Source organism: Oncorhynchus kisutch, linkage group LG6 (genome assembly GCF_002021735.2).
Source record: "Oncorhynchus kisutch isolate 150728-3 linkage group LG6, Okis_V2, whole genome shotgun sequence".
NCBI classification, from domain to species: Eukaryota; Metazoa; Chordata; class Actinopteri; order Salmoniformes; family Salmonidae; genus Oncorhynchus; species Oncorhynchus kisutch.
Window position 1 is genome coordinate 17,246,136 of NC_034179.2, and position 19,334 is coordinate 17,265,469.

The 19,334-nt window shown below is 42.8% G+C and overlaps 1 protein-coding gene and 1 long non-coding RNA gene across 5 annotated transcripts; both read left to right on the forward strand.

Annotated features, from left to right (window-relative positions):
- Nucleotides 1-1,876: 1,876 nt before the first annotated feature.
- On the forward strand, nucleotides 1,877-13,834 carry LOC109892422 (protein lin-54 homolog). 3 transcript variants are annotated; one of them, XM_020484937.2, is made up of 14 exons: nucleotides 1,877-2,088; nucleotides 4,380-5,142; nucleotides 5,622-5,733; nucleotides 5,950-6,062; nucleotides 7,468-7,596; nucleotides 7,810-8,011; nucleotides 8,137-8,210; nucleotides 8,352-8,546; nucleotides 8,625-8,716; nucleotides 8,922-8,993; nucleotides 9,151-9,253; nucleotides 9,436-9,573; nucleotides 9,965-10,167; nucleotides 10,437-13,834. In XM_020484937.2, exons 2-14 carry the CDS (start codon nucleotides 4,408-4,410, stop codon nucleotides 10,630-10,632), a joined length of 2,364 nt encoding a protein of 787 aa, XP_020340526.1. In that variant the 5' UTR covers nucleotides 1,877-2,088; nucleotides 4,380-4,407; the 3' UTR covers nucleotides 10,633-13,834. The 3 variants fall into 3 exon arrangements, with proteins under 3 accessions (XP_020340526.1, XP_020340527.1, XP_031682163.1); XM_020484938.2 differs by lacking the exon at nucleotides 1,877-2,088 and adding an exon at nucleotides 3,290-3,453; XM_031826303.1 differs by lacking the exon at nucleotides 1,877-2,088 and adding an exon at nucleotides 3,466-3,602.
- Nucleotides 13,835-13,922: 88 nt separating this feature from the next.
- On the forward strand, nucleotides 13,923-18,104 carry LOC116374288 (uncharacterized). Of its 2 annotated transcripts, none has more exons than XR_004210146.1 (4): nucleotides 13,923-14,189; nucleotides 15,230-15,280; nucleotides 15,528-15,582; nucleotides 17,135-18,104. It is a non-coding gene; the product is annotated as an uncharacterized LOC116374288 (long non-coding RNA). The 2 variants fall into 2 exon arrangements; XR_004210147.1 differs by having other exon boundaries at nucleotides 13,924-14,184.
- Nucleotides 18,105-19,334: the final 1,230 nt, after the last annotated feature.

A 19,334-nucleotide genomic window follows, 5' to 3' on the forward strand; every position in this document is an offset into this window, starting at 1 on the left:
TATTTGGTAGCACTTATTTATTTTTCCTTTGCATCCAACCCCCTTCAATGTGTAGAACGGATGTGGGTGGGGCCAGATCCACATAATGGTGCAACTTTCAAAAAATCCCAAAAGCTCTGACGAAGGCCGTGTGGCCGATACGTAAGCTCATTAAAGATCGGTGATACTATCAAGAGCAGTGTGCCGTTTCCTTTTTCCTTCAGTTTCAGACTTGGTGCATTGGTACCGCTTGCCGTGCGGTAGCAGAGAGAACAGTCTATGACTTGGGTGACTGGAGTCTTTGATACATTGTTTTAGCTTTCCTCTGACACTGCCTGGTATAGAGGTCCTGGATGGCATTGAAGCTTGGCCCCAGTGATGTACTGGGCCGTACGCACTACATTCTGTAACACCTTGCGTTCAGATGCCAAGCAGTTGCCATACCAGGCAGTGATGCAGCCAGTCAAGATGCTCTCAATGGTGCAGCTGTAGAACTTTTGGGTGATCTGAGGGCCAATGCCTAATATTTTCAGCCTCCTGAAGGGGGAAGAGGCATTGCCGTATCTTCTTCAAGACAGTGTGGGTGTGTGTGGACCATAATAATTCCTTAGTGATGTGGACACCGAGGAATTTGTTAATTATATGACCACCCTACCATAAATTATTGGGCTTGAGTTACTGTAATGATGTTTTCCGTACTGTTTAATTAGCATATTAACAACCTAATTTGCATAATACCGCATATTAATGTAATACATTTTACTTGTATATCTCTGTGTTCTACACCAGCCCTGAAAGTGTCATAACAATATGACCACCCTATCTGGAAATATTGGAAAAAAGGTGTTGAATTTAAGATTTCAGACAGGAGCCTTATTGATAACAGATTATCAATGACCTGTCCGCAACCTTTTCGACCTTTTCCGATCACTTCAAAAAAATCTCAGCAATGGTAAATCTCAGCAATGGTAAATCCTATCCTCATTAAATAAATGTCTGTGTTCCCAAGAAGCTGCTCTACAACATGGAATACAAAGTATCCCCCTGTGAACACACTGGTTGAATCAATGTAGTTTTCACTTCATTTAAATGACGTTGAAACAACGTGTAATAGACCTTGAATTGACGTCTGTGCCCAGTGGGATAACACCATAACCACATTGAGTAGGATTATGTTTTCACATGCAAATGTGATTGCTTTTGATTTAAAAAAAACGCTTTTTCTGCCTTCCCAATGAAAAAAGGATCGACAATAAAAACATGTTTGATGGAAAATACATGTTTGTTTCTGGACGATGCATCATGCTACCTTGATAACATGCCCAACTGGCGCAGATTACTATTCGATTTGAGGATGGCCAACTCCCTTACCGCTTTTGCCCGTTTACGTCATGGGTCTAGACTGGTTACCCTATGATGTATGTAAACCCTGATTTGCTGAAGCTGTGTATTGGCTTTGGAGCCAACGGTCGGACATATTGGCACTCCCTAGTAAGAGTAGTTCATGTTTCAAGGACAAAATTACATGTATTTTTTTGTTGCAGTTGGGCCTGTAACATTAGTCATCTCAAAAAAATTATACTTAGATTTTTTCTGTTTAGCTCACATAATATAATTTAACAGTATGCATGAAGGTGTCTGTAATATAATAAATGTGGCAAAAACGAATGTAAACGTTAACAAATGATGACGGCACTGTGGCTTCAACATAGCGCCCCTTATTAGAAATCTAGTGTGTATATATACATAATTTGGTGCACCGCGGCTCAGGTTAATACAATTTGCCTCGCTCTGTAACCCTCATTTACTCAAGTGTTTCCTTTATTTTGTCAGTTCCTACCGAGTTGTTGTGTAGATCTATCACACGCTGAGAGCGAGGCCGGAAGTACTTCGATCAATGACGCGCCATGTGGTTGTCAAGGAGTGCGTGACATTATTATGGGATGTTAGGGGTGAAATGGCGCTCGGCGCGGTATTTTGAACAATCGTCTACGTTTCTGTGCTTTTTACCGATATGTTGCTCCGCCTGTATGGACCGGTGAAGGAGTATGTGAGTTAAGGCGTTTCGAGACACGAAAAATTATAGCTTCAAGGGGAGAAACAAACCACGTAAGAATCTGTTCGCTGTGTGAAAGGGGCAATACTTTGTGTTGCTGCTGGCTAGGCTTGCTAGCTAACAGCTGATGATATCAATTTGGCCAGTTAGCAGACAGCTAGCAGCATATGAAGATACAATATATAGTAACGTTACTTGTAGTATGTACTTACAAACTGTGGAAATACCTTATTATAGTTAGCTAACGTAGCTTTGTTATAGGATTCATGTTGTTGAAGCAATATGAAGTTGGAAAATATCCATTAACTTTATTCACCATTCATTCGGATAAAGGAAACTAACGTTGCATATATTTCATAGATAATTATTATTTTACTGATGTTTGAGAGTTACATTTATTATTCAGCCTGTAGCTTTGTGTGATTATAATGACCCCAAATTCATTGCAAATGCAGCCCTCTAGATAGTTTCCAGCACTCCGACAGATGGACAGCAATTTCTGATTTTGCTAAGCCAGTTTGCCATTCGGGCCTGTCATTGTTTAGCTTCCAGAGGTGAATGCCGCTGTAGTAATCCTGTCTATTCAATATTGGCTAGACGGAAAAATACCTTCCTAGTGTAGTCTGTGTCTGCTTTGTGAAATGACTTGAAGGCAGCTGGGGCTTTGACTGTCAAATAGTCAGATGATTACGTCGAGGGTTCCTCTCAAGGTTTCTTTCTTCCAAAAGGAAGTCGTATCCCCATTTGATTTCAGTCTCTGGGGGTTTGTTATTTGACAAATGACTATTAAGCGTTGGTCTAATGAATGTTCTTATTCTACATTTGAATAGGTTTACCAAAAACGCATAATAACACTTCACCAGTTTTCAAATGTGGACATTTGAGATAATTTAGATGTATTATTCGTGACGTTATTTACGTAAGTTGTATAGTTCTACACAGTACACAGAGTATCATGCAAGTATTTACAGGCTCATAAGGCTTGTTACAGTATGTGACACAAGGCGGAGAACTCTTTAATATTATTACTGTGTTGCACTACCAGGTAATCTATCGCAAGCTGTGACCCCATTACTTTATTGGTAAACAAGATTCCTGACATGGGCGTTCATATCTATTGCTCGTTCTTCCTCTCATCTCTTTAGATGAACTCATGACGAGGTGAAAATGGCGGATATTTCGAAATCCAACCCGGCCTGAAAATAGAAACGTAGCTAGCAAGCTATAGCTGGTCGTTTTCACAGTGCTGCTCCTGTCACAAATTCATGACTTTGACAGGCTGCTTAATAGTTGAGAGAACAAAAAGCAGGCCCCGATCATATATCCTATCGAAAATTGAGGGGATGAACATCGACCCCCTCCCCCTAGTTTATCAACTTGTATATTATCCTATCTGTCTTATTTTGCGTATGCCGGAGGTAGGACAAAGATTTATTTTCTGGGATGTCCAAAGCGGCCTAGCCAAGCTAACTAACCAGCTATCTACACCTCCGCTATGCAATCCATGACATGTTTAGCCAAACTATTTAATTGGCACCGTTCGAGATTCGGTGGATTGTGTTGCAAAGTAGGCTTTTGATCTAGTTGTGTTGCAATCAAAGGATCATAACGTCGTTGCATAAACATGTTTGTTATTGTTCTTGGTGGCTAGCTAAACTAACGTTAGCGTATTCAGCTTCGTTTAGCTAGCTAGCTAGTGTTAACGACCATAGAAAGCACTGTTAGTTACCGCTGCAGAGCCATTGCAACACTGCTAATGCTAGCTAAACAGATGATTTATGAATTTATATTGTAACGTCAAGTACTTGATTTTCTATTGCCTGTGTGTGTTCTGTAACACCCTTTTCATTGCTTATGAATTCATCGCTGTCTTTGAAACTATTTGGTGTATTTGCGCTTGTGTTTTTGATAGTAGATGTATAAAACTAATATATTCACTAATGTCACACACTGCATGTTTTGGCTGTATATTGTGACAATAACATCATTCAAATCCATGGTGATTTGCGCCTTCCATTGTCTTTGTAGTGGTGTGTGTGTGCACCATCATATGCAGGAATTGGTAATTATGTTTTAGGCTTCTCACTGTATTTTGTTCACATAGAAAATACTTTTGTAATTGTTCTTGGTTGCCTAACAATTGCTTATGGGCACTAACCAAGATGTATAAAAACCTATTGTTAGAAATGCACGTTTATAGCCCAAGTAGCAGCTATCTATATCTGTTTTCTAGTGTACTGGTACTTTCCTGTCAGTCATTCTACTGAAAGAAAAGTTGTTTAACACATCCAATGGCTTGGTGGAGCTTTTGGACTGACATTCTGATGCTTCCTGTTTCCAATAGTGACTGAGCTGAGTGTAAACCTGCAGACATGGACGTGGTGTCGCCAGAGCTGAACAGTCTGCTCCCTGATGAGATCATGGATACAGAGGCCATCATCATGGATGACGACCCCCCCGCAGAGTCCCCTGCAGCTTCTGGCCAATCACAGCCTAGTGACGACTCACCAGTCCCCATGGAAATGGATGTGCCCGCTGTCCCAGAGATCGTAAGCCTGTGTTCGGACGCCCCTCCAACCCAGCTGACCCAAGCCGGGACCACCTCCACCCCCACAGGTTCCACCCTCTGTAGCACCACTTCTGCTACCCAGCTCCTCCTCACCTCTTCCACGGTTTCATCCTCCTCCCTCACCTTGCGACCCGCCACAGCCTCCACCCTAACCTCAACCACCCCTAAAACCACCAGCAGCCTCTCCCGGGTTAGTCTCACCTCGGGGGGGTTACAGAAGCTCTCAGCCCCCTTCACCCTCTCAGCCAACCACCAGATCATCCTCAACAAGGTGGCCTCATCCCCAGGCGCAGATACCACCAGGTCCCAAGGCACCACCACCACTACCACTACTCCAGGGGGCCAGCAGTTCATGGTGACGGCCATAGGAAAGTCTGGCCAGCCTATTGTGCTGCAGCTGCCCCACACAGGCTCCAAGTCTGCCTCAGTGCAGGGTCTGGGGGAGGCCAAGGCCAACCCGCAGCATTTCAAGGTGGTGACGGTCAGCTCGGCCAGTCAGGTATCCACCCTGCAGGCCCAGCAGCTGAAGACTGTACAGGTGAGACCTGTTTGTTTACTTGTTTATTGACTTGTTTACCTTTTTGTCTCAAGGGTCTGGATTCTTTGCAATTCATCAGAAAGTAATTCAGTGTCTTTACTATGCTGTGCTCACCTTGTGTAGTGAGGAGATTAATTTACTTATGTGTTGTCATGAAGAGCCTTATAAGGCTGGAAATCAGTCCCCAACTGTAACCCCTCCACAAACACCATATGTGATCATCTTCATTTCAAGTACACTCACATGCATTTACTTGGTTGGTGAAAGGAGGGGTTCCAATTCCACATCATTGCTATTTACATAGAAAAAATACATTTATTGGCATGTCCAAACCTAAGTGTTGAAATGACTAAATAAACATTCTGAAGCAAATACTATAACAATTTATGGTGGATGATGTTGACGGGCTTTATAGGTCTGGGCTTTATCTCTAAGCTGTAGTTTGTGCAGTGAAGGTAAATGAACATGTTTCTCAATAGATTGCTAAGAAAACTCAGGTGTCTTCGGCTGGACCAATCAAGTTTGTCTTCACTAAAGCTGTCAACAACAAAGGTCTGACTGCCCAGACATCAGTATCCAATGTCATTACAGGTAATCCCCCTGACATGCTCTTCATATTGACATCTTCATAGAAAGAATGCTTGATTTCCAATGTGCCACACACCCATGGATAGCTGTGTAATTGATAGTTCAGACTATTATAACTGCTTTGAGCCATAGAAATGTATATAGACTTTGATCCCTGCCCCAATTGGTTCTGACCTTATCGTTGTGATTCTGTGCCCTTCCCTAACCCCACCCACCCAGGTCGGGTCCTGTCCACAAGCAGCCCGGTGACCCCCCCGCGGACCATCACCCTCTCTGAGACCCTCGGCTCCAGCAGCAAGATCGCCATTTCCCCCCTCAAGTCGCCCAGCAAGGTCAGACATGCTGCCACTCAATCCCTCTGACCCCACTTTGAGTGAGGGAGAGAGAACCAGTGCAGATTCAGGGTTTGACATTAGAGTGGCCTACTGGCCTGGGGCCAGTAAATGCATTTCCAGTCAGTGGATCTCCTTTTTGCGTTCCAGTTCAACGTATACTTGCTCTGTCGCAGTCTACCATTGAAGACTACATACGTAAAAGTAATGTTATTTCTATTTGCGCAATATGATTATGATTAGACATTCACTAAAGCACCACGCTGCCGTGAGTCACAACGTCTTGAGAAGTACAAGAGTTCGGCACGTTCAAGCACGGCACACGGCACGCGCATGGTGTCCAGAGCGAAAACAAGCACCCATCAATCTACTCGCTCAGCTTATTTATTTTAACTAAGGAAAGTGATTTACAAAAGTGAACATACTAGCAATATACTGGCTACTGTTGATAGTCTACAAAAGACACTTTAGCATTTGTCTTGGCTAGTCTACCGTAGCCAGGTCAATATCCTTTGAACCCAATTCTCTTAAAGGAGCATTGTCCTATTTTGAGATTATACATTTTTTTTAGAAAATCATCTCAAAAGGACATACTTCAGAAACAAAAATGAATGCAGTTAATCCATTTTAAATTCTAAATAATAGAGTAATGACTTGCATTGTACAAAATGTTAGGAACACCTTCCCACTATTGAGTTGCGCTCAGAACAGCCTCAATACGTTGGGGTATGTACTCTACAAGGTGTCGAAAGCGTTCCACAGGGATTCTGGCCCATGTTGACTCCAGTGCTTCCAACAGGTGTGTTAATTTGATTGGATGTCCTTTGGGTGGTGGACCATTCTGAATACGCACAGGAAACTGTTGAGTGTGAAACCCAGCAGCATTGCAGTTCTTGACACACTCAAACCGGTGCACCTACTACCATACCCTATTCAAAGGCACTTAAATCTTTTCTTTCCCATTCACCTGCTAAATGGCACACAAACACAATCCATGTCTTAAGGCTTGAACATCCTTATTTAACCTGCCTCCTCTTCATCTACACTGATTGAAGTGTATTTAACAGGTGACATCAATAAAGGATCATAGCTTTCACCTGGATTCACCTGGTCAGTCTGTCTCAGAAAGAGCAGGTGTTCCTAATGTTTTGTACACTCAGTGAATATTACACCACTATTTAATACATATCATAATAACCAAATCTAGCATATTTAATAGCTGCAAATAAAGAGAAAGCATGCCAACCTATAGGTCCCGCATGACCCCAATCCATTTAGAAACTATACCATGTCTGGGCCAGTGAGTGGGACCCTGAGTTTTCTCCCATTTTGTGTTTGGATGACAACTTGGAGCTATTGACATGTATTAGTAAACATGTCATTCTGTTTTCTCTTTGTGTGACAGTTGACGGTGGTGTCGGTGGCCTCACAGGTCCCCAACTCCCCTCAGAAATCAGTGTCTCTGCCTCTCAACATGGCCCACCTGGGACATCAGATACTATTACAACAGTCTACAGCCACCTCCCCAGCCAAGGTAGTCTCAACCCATTCTACTGCGTGGCTACAACTAGCTTTTATAACAGTGTTTCTCAACTGTGGTCCTCTCTGACCCCCAGAACTGCACATGTTTTATTCAAACACTGGAACACCTGATTCAACTAGCCAACTAATTACCAAGACCTTGATCATCAGGTATGCTACTGCTGATGCTCTTGGAAATAATGTTGACTGTTTTCTCCCCTCACAGACCATGAAGCCTGTGCAGACTGTGACGGTGGGAGGGGTGGGCGCCACCCAATTTAAGACCATCTTTCCCCTGTCCACCCCATCCAACGTGCAGCAGATCCAGGTGCCAGGCAGCCGCTTCCACTACGTCAGGCTGGTCACTGCCACCACGGGCAGCAGCACGGGACATGCCGGCAGCCCCATCACTAACTCATCCATGACAGGTAGGAGCCAGACTCCCAACTCACCATCCATACAGAGTGGCAGGGAAAGGATTTTAGGTCCAAACAGTGCCATAAATATATAGTGTATGTACAACAGTATATAATGACCTGTTTTCCTTCCACAGCCAAGCCCATGGTGGTCAACACAACCCAAGTCAGGATGTCTGTCCCCATTGTCCCAGCACAGACAATGAAGCAGGTGAAACACACGTGACACGAACACACTACTTACTTACAGATTGAATTGCTCCCCTAATCATACATTCACTCAGCCACGACAACATGCACTATCAATAAGGTGAGTGTAATTGAACAAACCTTCATTGTTCTCCTCTCTCAGGTGGTGCCTAAGCCCTTGACATCGTCAGGCCAGGTGCTGACCACTCAGACCCAGCAGAGGTTGATCATGCCCGCTACATCGCTACCCCAGATTCAGCCCAACCTTACCAATCTACCCCCGGGTACCGTATTGGCGCCTGCCCCTGGCTCTGGGAACATGGGCTACGCCGTGTTGCCCGCACAATACGTCACACAGGTACAGGGCTGGAATGTGTGTTGAATGAATTTTAAACGTGTGTGTTTGTGCTCTCACACTTCTCTCTCTCTTCTCCAGCTCCAGCAGTCGGCGTATGTGACTCTGGCCAGCAGCTCTGGGTTCTCCACCCCTACAGGCATCCAGACTCAGGCCAGACTGCCTCTCAATGGGTAAGCACAACACCACACAGGGAATCCCCAGCTGGAGTATGATCTGTGGTTTGATGGCAAAGAAGTCCTTGTCAGTAGAATAAGTCAGTACAATAAAGCACCTTTGTTTGAAGGTTTTAAATTCCTTTTGATATGAAATGTTATGACAACGTTGAAATAAACTCACTGCACTGACTAATTATAAGCATATTCCCTTCTCCCACAGCTTATCAACATCAGGCGCTGCCTTCAGACCACGGAAGCCCTGTAACTGCACCAAATCTCAGTGTCTCAAACTGTACGTACTATAATAACTTACAGGGAACTCAACCTACTCAACTATTGATGTTTAACAGGATTCCTGCTTTAAAAAGTAAATGTCCTGTATTTAGACGTCATTTGAGATGGGCCTAACCTCTAGCTGTCTATGTTGTGTCTGAATGCTCTCTCTGCAGGTACTGTGACTGTTTTGCCAACGGGGAGTTCTGTCAGAACTGTAACTGTACCAACTGCTTCAACAACCTGGAACACGAGACGGACCGAGCTAAAGCCATTAAGGTGAGGAACAAGACCTCAGATTTGTCTCACCTTATTCTTCCTTTGTGTGAAAGAAAAGCTTGGTGTGACAAATGTACTCTTTGATTTGTGATATGATTTGGCCTTGTGTAATAAATACCTGTCTGTTATATCTGACTCCTTGTGTACAGAATTGTTTTAAAAGGAGTGTATCATTTCCCCAGGCGTGTCTGGACCGCAACCCGGAGGCGTTCAAGCCGAAGATCGGTAAAGGTAAAGAGGGCGAGTCGGACCGCAGACACAGCAAAGGCTGCAACTGTAAACGCTCAGGCTGCCTGAAGAACTACTGCGAGTGTTACGAGGTGGGTCTCTCTCTCTCTCTCTCTCTCTCTGTCGCTCTCTGTGTGTCAAGCAAGTGAAATGGTACAAGCAGTAAACATTACACTCACAAAAGTTTCAAAGCAATGGAGATGTCATATTATGGCTATGTACAGTGTTGTAATGATGTACAAAAGGGAAAATAAATAAACATAAATATGGGTTGTATTTACAATGGTGTTTGTATTTACAATGGTGTTTGTTCTTCACTGGTTGCCTTTTCTTGTGGCAACAGGTCACAAATCTTGATGCTTTGATGGCACACTGGTATTTCACCCAGTAGATATGGGAGGGTGCAGGCTTCTGGTCCGACCTACTAGTAGCACACCACGTTCTTGGTCACGCCTGCTTATTTATTGAGACTCTCTCTGCCAGGCCAAGATCATGTGCTCGTCTACCTGTAAGTGTGTGGGCTGTAAGAACTTTGAAGAGAGCCCTGAGAGGAAGACTCTGATGCACCTGGCCGACGCAGCTGAGGTCAGAGTTCAACAACAAACGGCAGCCAAGACCAAGCTGTCATCACAGATCTCAGACCTGCTTACACGGACCACTCCCGCCATCACCAGCGGAGGGGGGAGGTAAGACTCCCTCCCTCTCTACACTCGCCCTCTCCAGCCTCACCCCCTCTCTACTCACCTCCTCTACCTACCCCCTCTCCTCAACGCATCTTCTCTAGATTTATTTTCACTATCCTTAACGCCACCTCCCTCTCATCCCCCTCTCCAGCCTCGGCTCCCCCTCTCTCCAGCCTCGGCTCCCCCTCTCTCCAGCCTCGGCTCTGTACTCCCCATCTATGCTGTATCTTGTTCTAGAGCAGTGGCTAATCTCTTCATCCTCTCTCAACCAGGATGCCCTATACGTTTGTGACGAAGGAGGTGGCGGAGGTGACGTGTGAGTGTCTGCTGGAGCAGGCTGAGCAGGCAGAGCTGAACCAGCAGCCCCAGGCCACCGCAGAGAGGATGATCCTGGAGGAGTTTGGACGCTGCCTCATGAGGATCATCAGCTCGGCGGGCAAGACAGACTGTCCCTCCATCAACTGCTAGGCTAGGTCCAAGGGCTCTCTCGATTTGCCTCTCACCCAGCGCAGAGAGAACTCGTTCCTGGGAGACTGAAAGGGTGGCCCCCTTTCTCCCCAAGCCCCAGAGCTAAACATTGGTACTGGCGAGTGGTGGTGATCCCTGGGAGGTCCTTGGTTTCTGTCTCCCAGGCTAGCTATCCTCATAGACATTGGATTGGGAGGAGAGTAGACTGCCCCGTCAACTGTTATCTAGCTAGACCCAGCACCAGGAGGCAAGGACAGCCCTGTCCAATGCTTACCCAGCTTCAGAGCTCTAGCATTGGGAGAACTAAGGGACATTAATTGCTATGGCGCTGGTGCTATGGCGCTATGGCACTGGTGCTGCTCCTTCTTCACAGTTAGTGGGAACAGCCTGAAGGGAGGGGCTGTCCCCATGCCTGCCTGAAAAAACAAGGATTGTGGGAGAGACTTGGCAGAGAAAGAAGTGCAAGGGTAGAGCAAACGAGCGGGACCAGGATTTGGGTTTTAACCAGTTCTTGGTTTCGGTGCACCCTCTGACTGAGTGGAATAGCACAGTTTGTTTGTGTTTCTGAAAGGGGGTTGTTTTAGACTTACCGTACACACTTTTTGATAATAGGTATTTTTACATGTTTTGTTTTTTCTTCTAATGTATTTTTTTCTACCATCCTATCATGGCTCTGTTTGTCCCTCTCCTTCTCTCTGGTGTGATATTAACACGTTTTAATCATTTGATTCTTCAGTTAGTAGCCCAGGTTCTAATCATGATGCTGATCTCTCTACAGTTGCTAGCTTTTACTGTAGCCCACAAGATACCCCTACTATTTATTTTCCTCAACCACCGTTTCAACTTGTGCTTATAAAAATGTCTAAGAACAAATTCTAAATTACCACTTTTGATTTTATCATGGATATGGATTCTATTTTAAACAAATAATTGGTAACTATTTAAATTTACATTCACCAAACTGGGTTTTGGGGTAGCATACAGTCCTGTTTCTGACACTTTCAGGTAGGGTAAAGTTTCACAATATCAAATCCAAGTTATTTGCTCTGCTAAAGTGCTTATGGTACTCTAAACTCTAAATGAATTGTGAAGGTAGGAAAGTTGTCCACTTATTAGGTAAATAGGAATATTGGAATCTAAGTGACCCTACTTTAACTTCTTTGTGAATAACAAAGATGTAGAGTAATGTATGTAGAATAGTGCACACACATCCATGTTGGATCACTGTCAAGGGGCAGATTGGATAATGAATCTAGCCATAGTATCACCGTATGTCAGGAGCACTGCAACTATTTTAGCATAGCAGAGTGCCTTTTAGTCTACAGTGAGCTGATGATTGGGCATGGTAACATTTTTCTACAATGTCATCATGGATTAGGCTACCAGGTAACACATGATCTGGCCTCTGTGTGTCACACTAACTCTGCCCATCAAGTATGTGTTCAACAGCATCTGGGTGGTGTTTCTAAAGCACCTATTATCATGTCCACTAGTCTGGCTAACACACAACTCTCAAGTCCTCCTGACTTCAGTCTGGAATGGCTCCTCCATGTTGGCACAATGTGTCGATAATGAAGAGGGCTGTGTTTTTACTGGTTGGTTCTCTTCTGTATTATTCTTACTCAAACACCAACATGCATGGCCACACAGCCCCCTGAGCGCTGCCCCTTCCATTACAATGGTTGTATTTTAAAAACAACGAGCGGTCTCAACCTCTTGAGGGGGAAAAATCACATTTGATTGAACCAATCAAAGCCATCGCTCAATTTCTGAGTGAATATTGCATTAACGGCCTTCTTTCCAGACCAGTGTACGACAGCTGTCCCTGTGCTGTGGGTCGCGCCAGCCAGGCTACATTTCCCCTCACAAAGCCAATCCCTCTCTGTTTTTGTATTGGGGTGAGTCTTGTGTGTGTTTGGGTGTTGTTTTTAAAATACTGTTATTAGTAGATGTATTTCCCCCCAGGATACCTTTGCCTTACGTTCCTCTGTCTGCTCAGGGCATTGAAGGACTTTTACTACGTTGTCAATTGTTTCCCCCAATGTTGTTGAAGACGCACACGTACTTATTAAAACACGTTGAAGATCTATCAAAAAGCAGGCGTTTGTTGATATAGATTGCCCTTGTCCAAAAGAGCATGACCATGTTATACACCATCACACATCCTTTTTAAAGTTGTAATCATCCCTATGCACTGAAAACTTTGTTTATTGTATGGATGATCTTGCTGGATGCTGAGGTTATTACAAAATTGCTGTACAGGAGCATCAACAATTGGTTTGAGCAGCGTGATGCAACCCTAATAAAACCCATTTCTCTGGCCCTGTTCAGGAGGGTGCAATGTTACAGAACGTTCAGATAGAAATGTATTGTGTAGGATTGGACTTATTAGCACTATGTTACATTTCTATTTGTAACATTTGTTGAGTCTCCCCTCATTGAATACAGCCCTAGTATCCATTGTCAACCCACAAAGTGGGATGTTTCAAAGGGCTTCCAATAGTTGAGCACAAACAGAACGCTGCTCTGAAAGTCCTCTGCCCAGCTCACTCCCTTAATCTGATGTTGAAAGGTGGTGGGAAATTGTTTTTAGATTGTCTTCTAACAGAGAGAAATGTAACATAAAAATACATTTATATTATCAATAAAACTAAACAGCAAAGTTGTGCTCTGTCTGTGAACAGAAAAGTTCCTATCAAATCTATATATTTCAGGAGAAACCTAGCCTTCTATCAGGTAACCTAACCCATGGCATCTGGTAGTGCTCTGTACACTAGACAAAACAATAAACCTTCTTTGTACCTTCTCAATGTTTGCAATATCAGGCTTTTTTCACTGAGGGAATCTCTGTACTGAACTGATCTGTGTAAATCTGTTACCTGCTGCCCTCCATGTATAAAAGGCCCTGTGCAACAGCTCAGTAGTACTACTTGGTTGTTTGATTGTATATCGTATGTTAAGTGACCATTGCCTGTATTGCTTTTTAGGTGAAATCATGTTTGTCTTTTTTCTTATGTCACTGTTCTTGTAAACATCTCTTTCTGTCTGGAATTATTTATCTCATGTTATCCTGACTATAACACAGTATCACCAAAATTAAAGTACTTTGAATTATTTTCAGATTTATATTGAGTAAAGCCTATGTAAGATGTTGTGACTGTAATGTAAGCAAAATACAAAGCAAATAAAATTTATACAGTTATGTTTTCTCAATCTTTGCACTAAATTGCATTCATAATTTACTAATTACATAGAATAGGGCGATCAGATATTGTCATATTTCTGATTTCAGATGTCTGATTGTTTTAGACAATAACATGAAGTTGATTTGTACGTGATTGATGCTATGCATTAACACTACACTGTAATTGTAACACTTAGATGTGTAAGATATTTTATAGAAGTCCCGCCTTGTGTTTTTCCTACATTGCTTTGCTGTGAGTTTTTGCCGCTTCCCTTTCATGAAGAGAAGAGCGAGCGAGTATCTGGCGAGTCTATCTCGCCCTTGTTTTGCGAGATAACATAGCATTTGAGGCATATCTCCGCTTTATAGTTAAGTATGTTTTCTTCCGTGTTGTAACATAGCAAGCTAGCTACTACTAGCGATGAAGTGTTAGCTATGTATAGCAAGTCCTGACCAATTGGCTATCAATATCATATTTCCTATCCATCGTCTGATTTAAAATCTTTGCTGTTCACATCATGAATCTCTGATTACATGTTTTTTTTACAACTATGTGGACGCGTAGTTAGCTTCATTATGTATCACAGGTCAGGATTGTAATTTAGTCTCTGCGCTGCGCTCGTAGCCTATGCTTGATCCAAGAATGTTGCATGTTATTTTATAATGCATCAACTTGGGGCCACAGTGTCTCCTGACCCCTCCTGTCTCAGCCTCCAGTATTTATGCTGCAGTAGTTTATGTGTCGGGGGGCTGGGGTCAGTTTGTTATATCTGGAGTACTTCTCCTGTCCTATTCGGTGTCCTGTGTGAATCTAAGTGTGCGTTCTCTAATTCTCTCCTTCTCTCTTTCTTTCTCTCTCTCGGAGGACCTGAGCCCTAGGACCATGCCCCAGGACTACCTGACATGATGACTCCTTGCTGTCCCCAGTCCACCTGGCCATGCTGCTGTTCCAGTTTCAACTGACCTGAGCCCTAGGACCATGCCCCAGGACTACCTGACATGATGACTCCTTGCTGTCCCCAGTCTACCTGGCCATGCTGCTGCTCCAGTTTCAACTTCCACCTGACTGTGCTGCTGCTCTAGTTTCAACTGTTCTGCCTTATTATTATTCGACCATGCTGGTCATTTATGAACATTGAACATCTTGACCATGTTCTGTTATAATCTCCACCCGGCACAGCCAGAAGAGGACTGGCCACCCCACATAGCCTGGTTCCTCTCTAGGTTTCTTCCTAGGTATTGGCCTTTCTAGGGAGTTTTTCCTAGCCACCGTGCTTCTCCACCTGCATTGCTTGCTGTTTGGGGTTTTAGGCTGGGTTTCTGTACAGCACTTTGAGATATCAGCTGATGTACGAAGGGCTATATAAATAAATTTGATTTGATTTGATTTGAACTTGTTTACCTTTTCTATAGTGTCGTTTGATACACTCACAGGATGGATGACAAAATGATACAGGACACGTGGTAAGATGCCAAACTGGCTACACTGTCAATTTGAGCCTGAACACTTACAATGAATTGAGGAATGACTGAAGTGTACTGCACCCATTTTCTCGTCCTGGGATTAAAATCTGTATCTGCTGTTCACATCATGAACCATAGTGATTAATATAACATTATTATGAGGACATGTGCTCTAGCCTATAATTGGTCATATTTTGACTGGCTTTGATTATACTGTGTTTTATCCTTAATTTCAATTTTGGCACAGATCCAACAGAATGGGCTCTTCTGTGCTGAGCAACAATACACTCACTGTATGTATGGTACGTGTGTGTATTTGTATGTATATGCAGTACCAGTCAAAAGTTTGGACACCCACTCATTACATTTTTTAATAAAAAAAAAAAAATTCTCTACATTTGTAGAATAATAGTGAAGACATCAAAACTATGAAATAACACATGGAATCATGCTGTAACCAAAAAAGTGTTAGTCCCACAAAACTCAATCTGAGGTGGGCTGCAATCTGAGGTGCAGTTAACTCTAATGAACTTATCCTCTGCAGCAGAGGTAACTCGGCCTTCCTTTCCTGTGGCGGTCCTCATGAGAGCCAGTTCCATCATAGTGCTTGGTGGTTTTGTGACTGCACTTGAAGAAACTTTCAAAGTTCTTAATTTTCTGGATTGACTGACAATTTTTTATTTAACTAGGCAAGTCCGTTAAGAACAAATTATTTTCTACAATGACGGCCTACCCCGGCCAAACCATAACCCGGGCGACTCTCGGCCAATTGCTCGCCGCCCTATGGGACTCCCAATCATGTCCGGTTGTAATACAGCCTGGAATTGAACCAAATCAAATTTTATTTGTCACATACACATGGTTAGCAGATGTTAATGCGAGTGTAGCGAAATGCTTGTGCTTCTAGTTCCGACCATGCAGTAGTATAACAAAATACTGCATAGTTTCCTAGGAACGCGAAGCGAGGCGGCCATCTCTGTCGGCGCCGGAAGTCAGAAGGATTTGTTAGACCGCTGCGCCACTCATGGCTTAAGGTAATGATGGACTGTCGTTTCTCTTTGCTTATTTGAGTTGTTCTTGCCATAATATGGACTTGGTCTTTTACCAAATAGGGATATCTTCTGTATTCCACCCTTACATTGTCACAACAACTGATTGGCTCAAGTGAGTTAGGAAGGAAAAAAAATCCACAAATGAACTTTTAATCAGGCCCACCTGTTATTTGAAATGCACAGGTGACTACCCCATGAAGCTGGTTGAGATAATGCCAAGTGTGCAAAGCTGTCAAGGCAATGACTGGCTACTGTGAAGAATATAAAATAAATATAATTGTTTTAATACTTGTTTTGGTTACTACATGATTCCATGAGTGTTATATCAGTTTTGATGTCTTCATTATTCTACAATGTAGAAAATAGTACAAATAAAGAAACCCTTGAATGAGTAGGTGTGTCCAGACTTTTGAATGGTATTGTCAATGTATATTTGTGTGTATGTGATCTGGTGGTGAGAGGAGCTATAGGACGGGCTCATTGCTACTGGAATGGAATGTGGTTTATTGTGGTTTCCGTATGTTTGATACTGTTCCATTCCAGCCAATACAATGACCCTGTCCTCCTATAGCTCCTCCCACCAGTCTCCACTGATGTAATCCTTGAGTTTATTTTATCTGGGTCAATCATCAGATAAAATCACTAAATCTAACCCAGTCTTCCATCCAAGTCTGGGAGGGAATGTTATTCAACTTGATTGATGTTGCAGTCTCCAATGTTTTTGGCTGCATATTGTGTATCTTTTTTAATTTAGTGCTGACATCCCTCTTCACACTAACGATGAGATTGTGTTTTTCTCCAGGCTTTGCAATAGGAGTGCCCTGGGCCGTCTCATGTTTTCATAGTAAATTGACTACAAAGATGGCACTGGATTCCTTGTGAAACTACAGTACAAATGTATATGAGCATTTCCTATCCCTTTGTCCAATGACAAGTGTTTGTGCAAAACTCTACAAAGTATGTAATTTTGAGTGACTTGATTATTTCAGAAATGTGTGATGTCTCAGTGTTGTCTTGAATAGAACATTATGAAATTGAATTTCTTGTACCAATGAAGGTTTCACAAACTCAATTGAAATGCATCTAGGGAGTTGTATTGTTAAATTCAGTTGCTTTGCTAGTAAACCTATTTAACTTTTTTCAACAAAAAAAACGTAACTATGGTAGCATGAGAAGTTGAGTGGCCAGGACCAAAGTTTGCATACATACAATACTGTGCAATGAGTGGAAATGCAAAATGCAGCTTTCCTTACAATGTTACTATGGCCGGATTCACTTTATTCAGAGACTTTTGTCTGATACAACATGGTGAAATGTTAAAACATATAAATCATGTAAATTCCAATAAGGAAGTTGGCACGGATGGCAGGGGGTGCACTCTAATGTGAAGTATGCAACCAATTGTGCTTGCTACACAACGTACAGTAGGCCTACAGCGAATGAGTACATGCATGCGATTGAACATATGGTCTACATACAGTACAGAATGGTCAAGCCACATTCACCGGAAGTGCCTGAAGAAGGGGGAGATTATATTGGTCCCATGATTATTTGTGGGTGATTGTGCCTCTGATGGAGCCGAAGCTCAATTAGCGCCACCGCAGCAACATTAAGACTTCCGCTGTTACGATTTTGTCTTCAAAATAAAAGTGGAAACGTATATGAAGCGAAATCAATCATTTTTGGACCCTTTGCATAATGTTAAATTACAACTACATCGTGGAAAAATCTAAACTAAAGATATTTACTATATATGAGATAAATAGTATAAAGTGGAGCACATTTTGACATGGTTGTAGTTTAAGTAAATGAATATAAAGAAAATATTCTACAGACCCTACTCATACTTCTCAAATTTGTTGCACAAATTTGCTTACATCCTTGTTAGTGAGCATTTATATTTTTCCAAGATAATCCATCCACCTGACAGGTGTGGCATGTCAAGAAGCTTATTAAACAGCATGATCATTACGCAGGTGGACCTTGTGCGGGGGACAGTAGAAGGCCACTAAAATGTGTAGTTTTGTCACATATCACAATGCCACAGACGTCTCAAGTTTTGAGGGAACTTGCAGTTGGCATGCTGGACTGCAGGGATGTCCCCCAGAGCTGTTGCCAGTTAAATTCTCTACCATAAGCTGCCTCCAATGTTGTTTTAGAGAATTTGCAGTACATCCGACTAGCCTCTGCAGACCACGTGTAACCACGCCAGCCCAGGACCTCCATGTCCGGCTTCTTCACCTGCAGGATAGTCTGAGACCAGCCACCCAGACAGCTGATGAAGCTGAAGAGTATTTATTTTTCTCTAATAATGCCCCTTTTGAAAAAGTAATTCTGATTGTCTGGGCCTGGCTCCCAAAAGTGTGGGCCTATGCCCACCCATGGCTGCGCCCCTGCCCAGTCGTGAAATCCATAGATTAGGGCCTAATAAATGTATTTCAATTGACAGATTTCCTTATATGAACTTTATAGAAACATTGTTACATGTTGAGTTTATATTTTTGTTCAGAACATATAGGCACCAATGAAATAATACCATATATAGATTCTACAGACCCTACTGAGTAATCCCAACCCCCCTTTTACATGTATTCCACAATATTGTGGCCAATGTAAAAGGCCAGCAACACTTAGTATTATTCAGAGCCCTGTGAAATGACACCATATAGATTCTACAGACCCTACTGAGTACTCCCCACCCCACTTTTACATTGACACAAATACATGTTTTTCCGGTACAGTGGTATCTATGTTTGTACCTAATACAGTGTCCAGGCACCTCCTTTTAAGCTGTTTGACCACAGTAAATGGCAAGCAGCACTCCATATTATTCAGAGCCGCATAAAATAACACCATATATAGATTTTAAAAACCTTATTGAGTACTCCAACCCCACTTTTACATCGGAACCTAGAATACGTTTTTCTCTATAAGCCAATATATATTCAATATACAGTGATTTGCATTGGGGTTATTTATTTGACCTTGGAACATGTTTTAAA

Bases quoted from the DNA above. Each gene is read 5' to 3' on its own strand.
- LOC109892422 (XM_020484937.2), top strand. From the start codon at position 4,408: ATGGACGTGGTGTCGCCAGAGCTGAACAGTCTGCTCCCTGATGAGATC. The intron at 8,211-8,351 runs GTGAAACACACG...CTCCTCTCTCAG, and splicing joins CAGCACAGACAATGAAGCAG to GTGGTGCCTAAGCCCTTGAC. The intron at 9,574-9,964 runs GTGGGTCTCTCT...TCTCTCTGCCAG, and splicing joins ACTACTGCGAGTGTTACGAG to GCCAAGATCATGTGCTCGTC.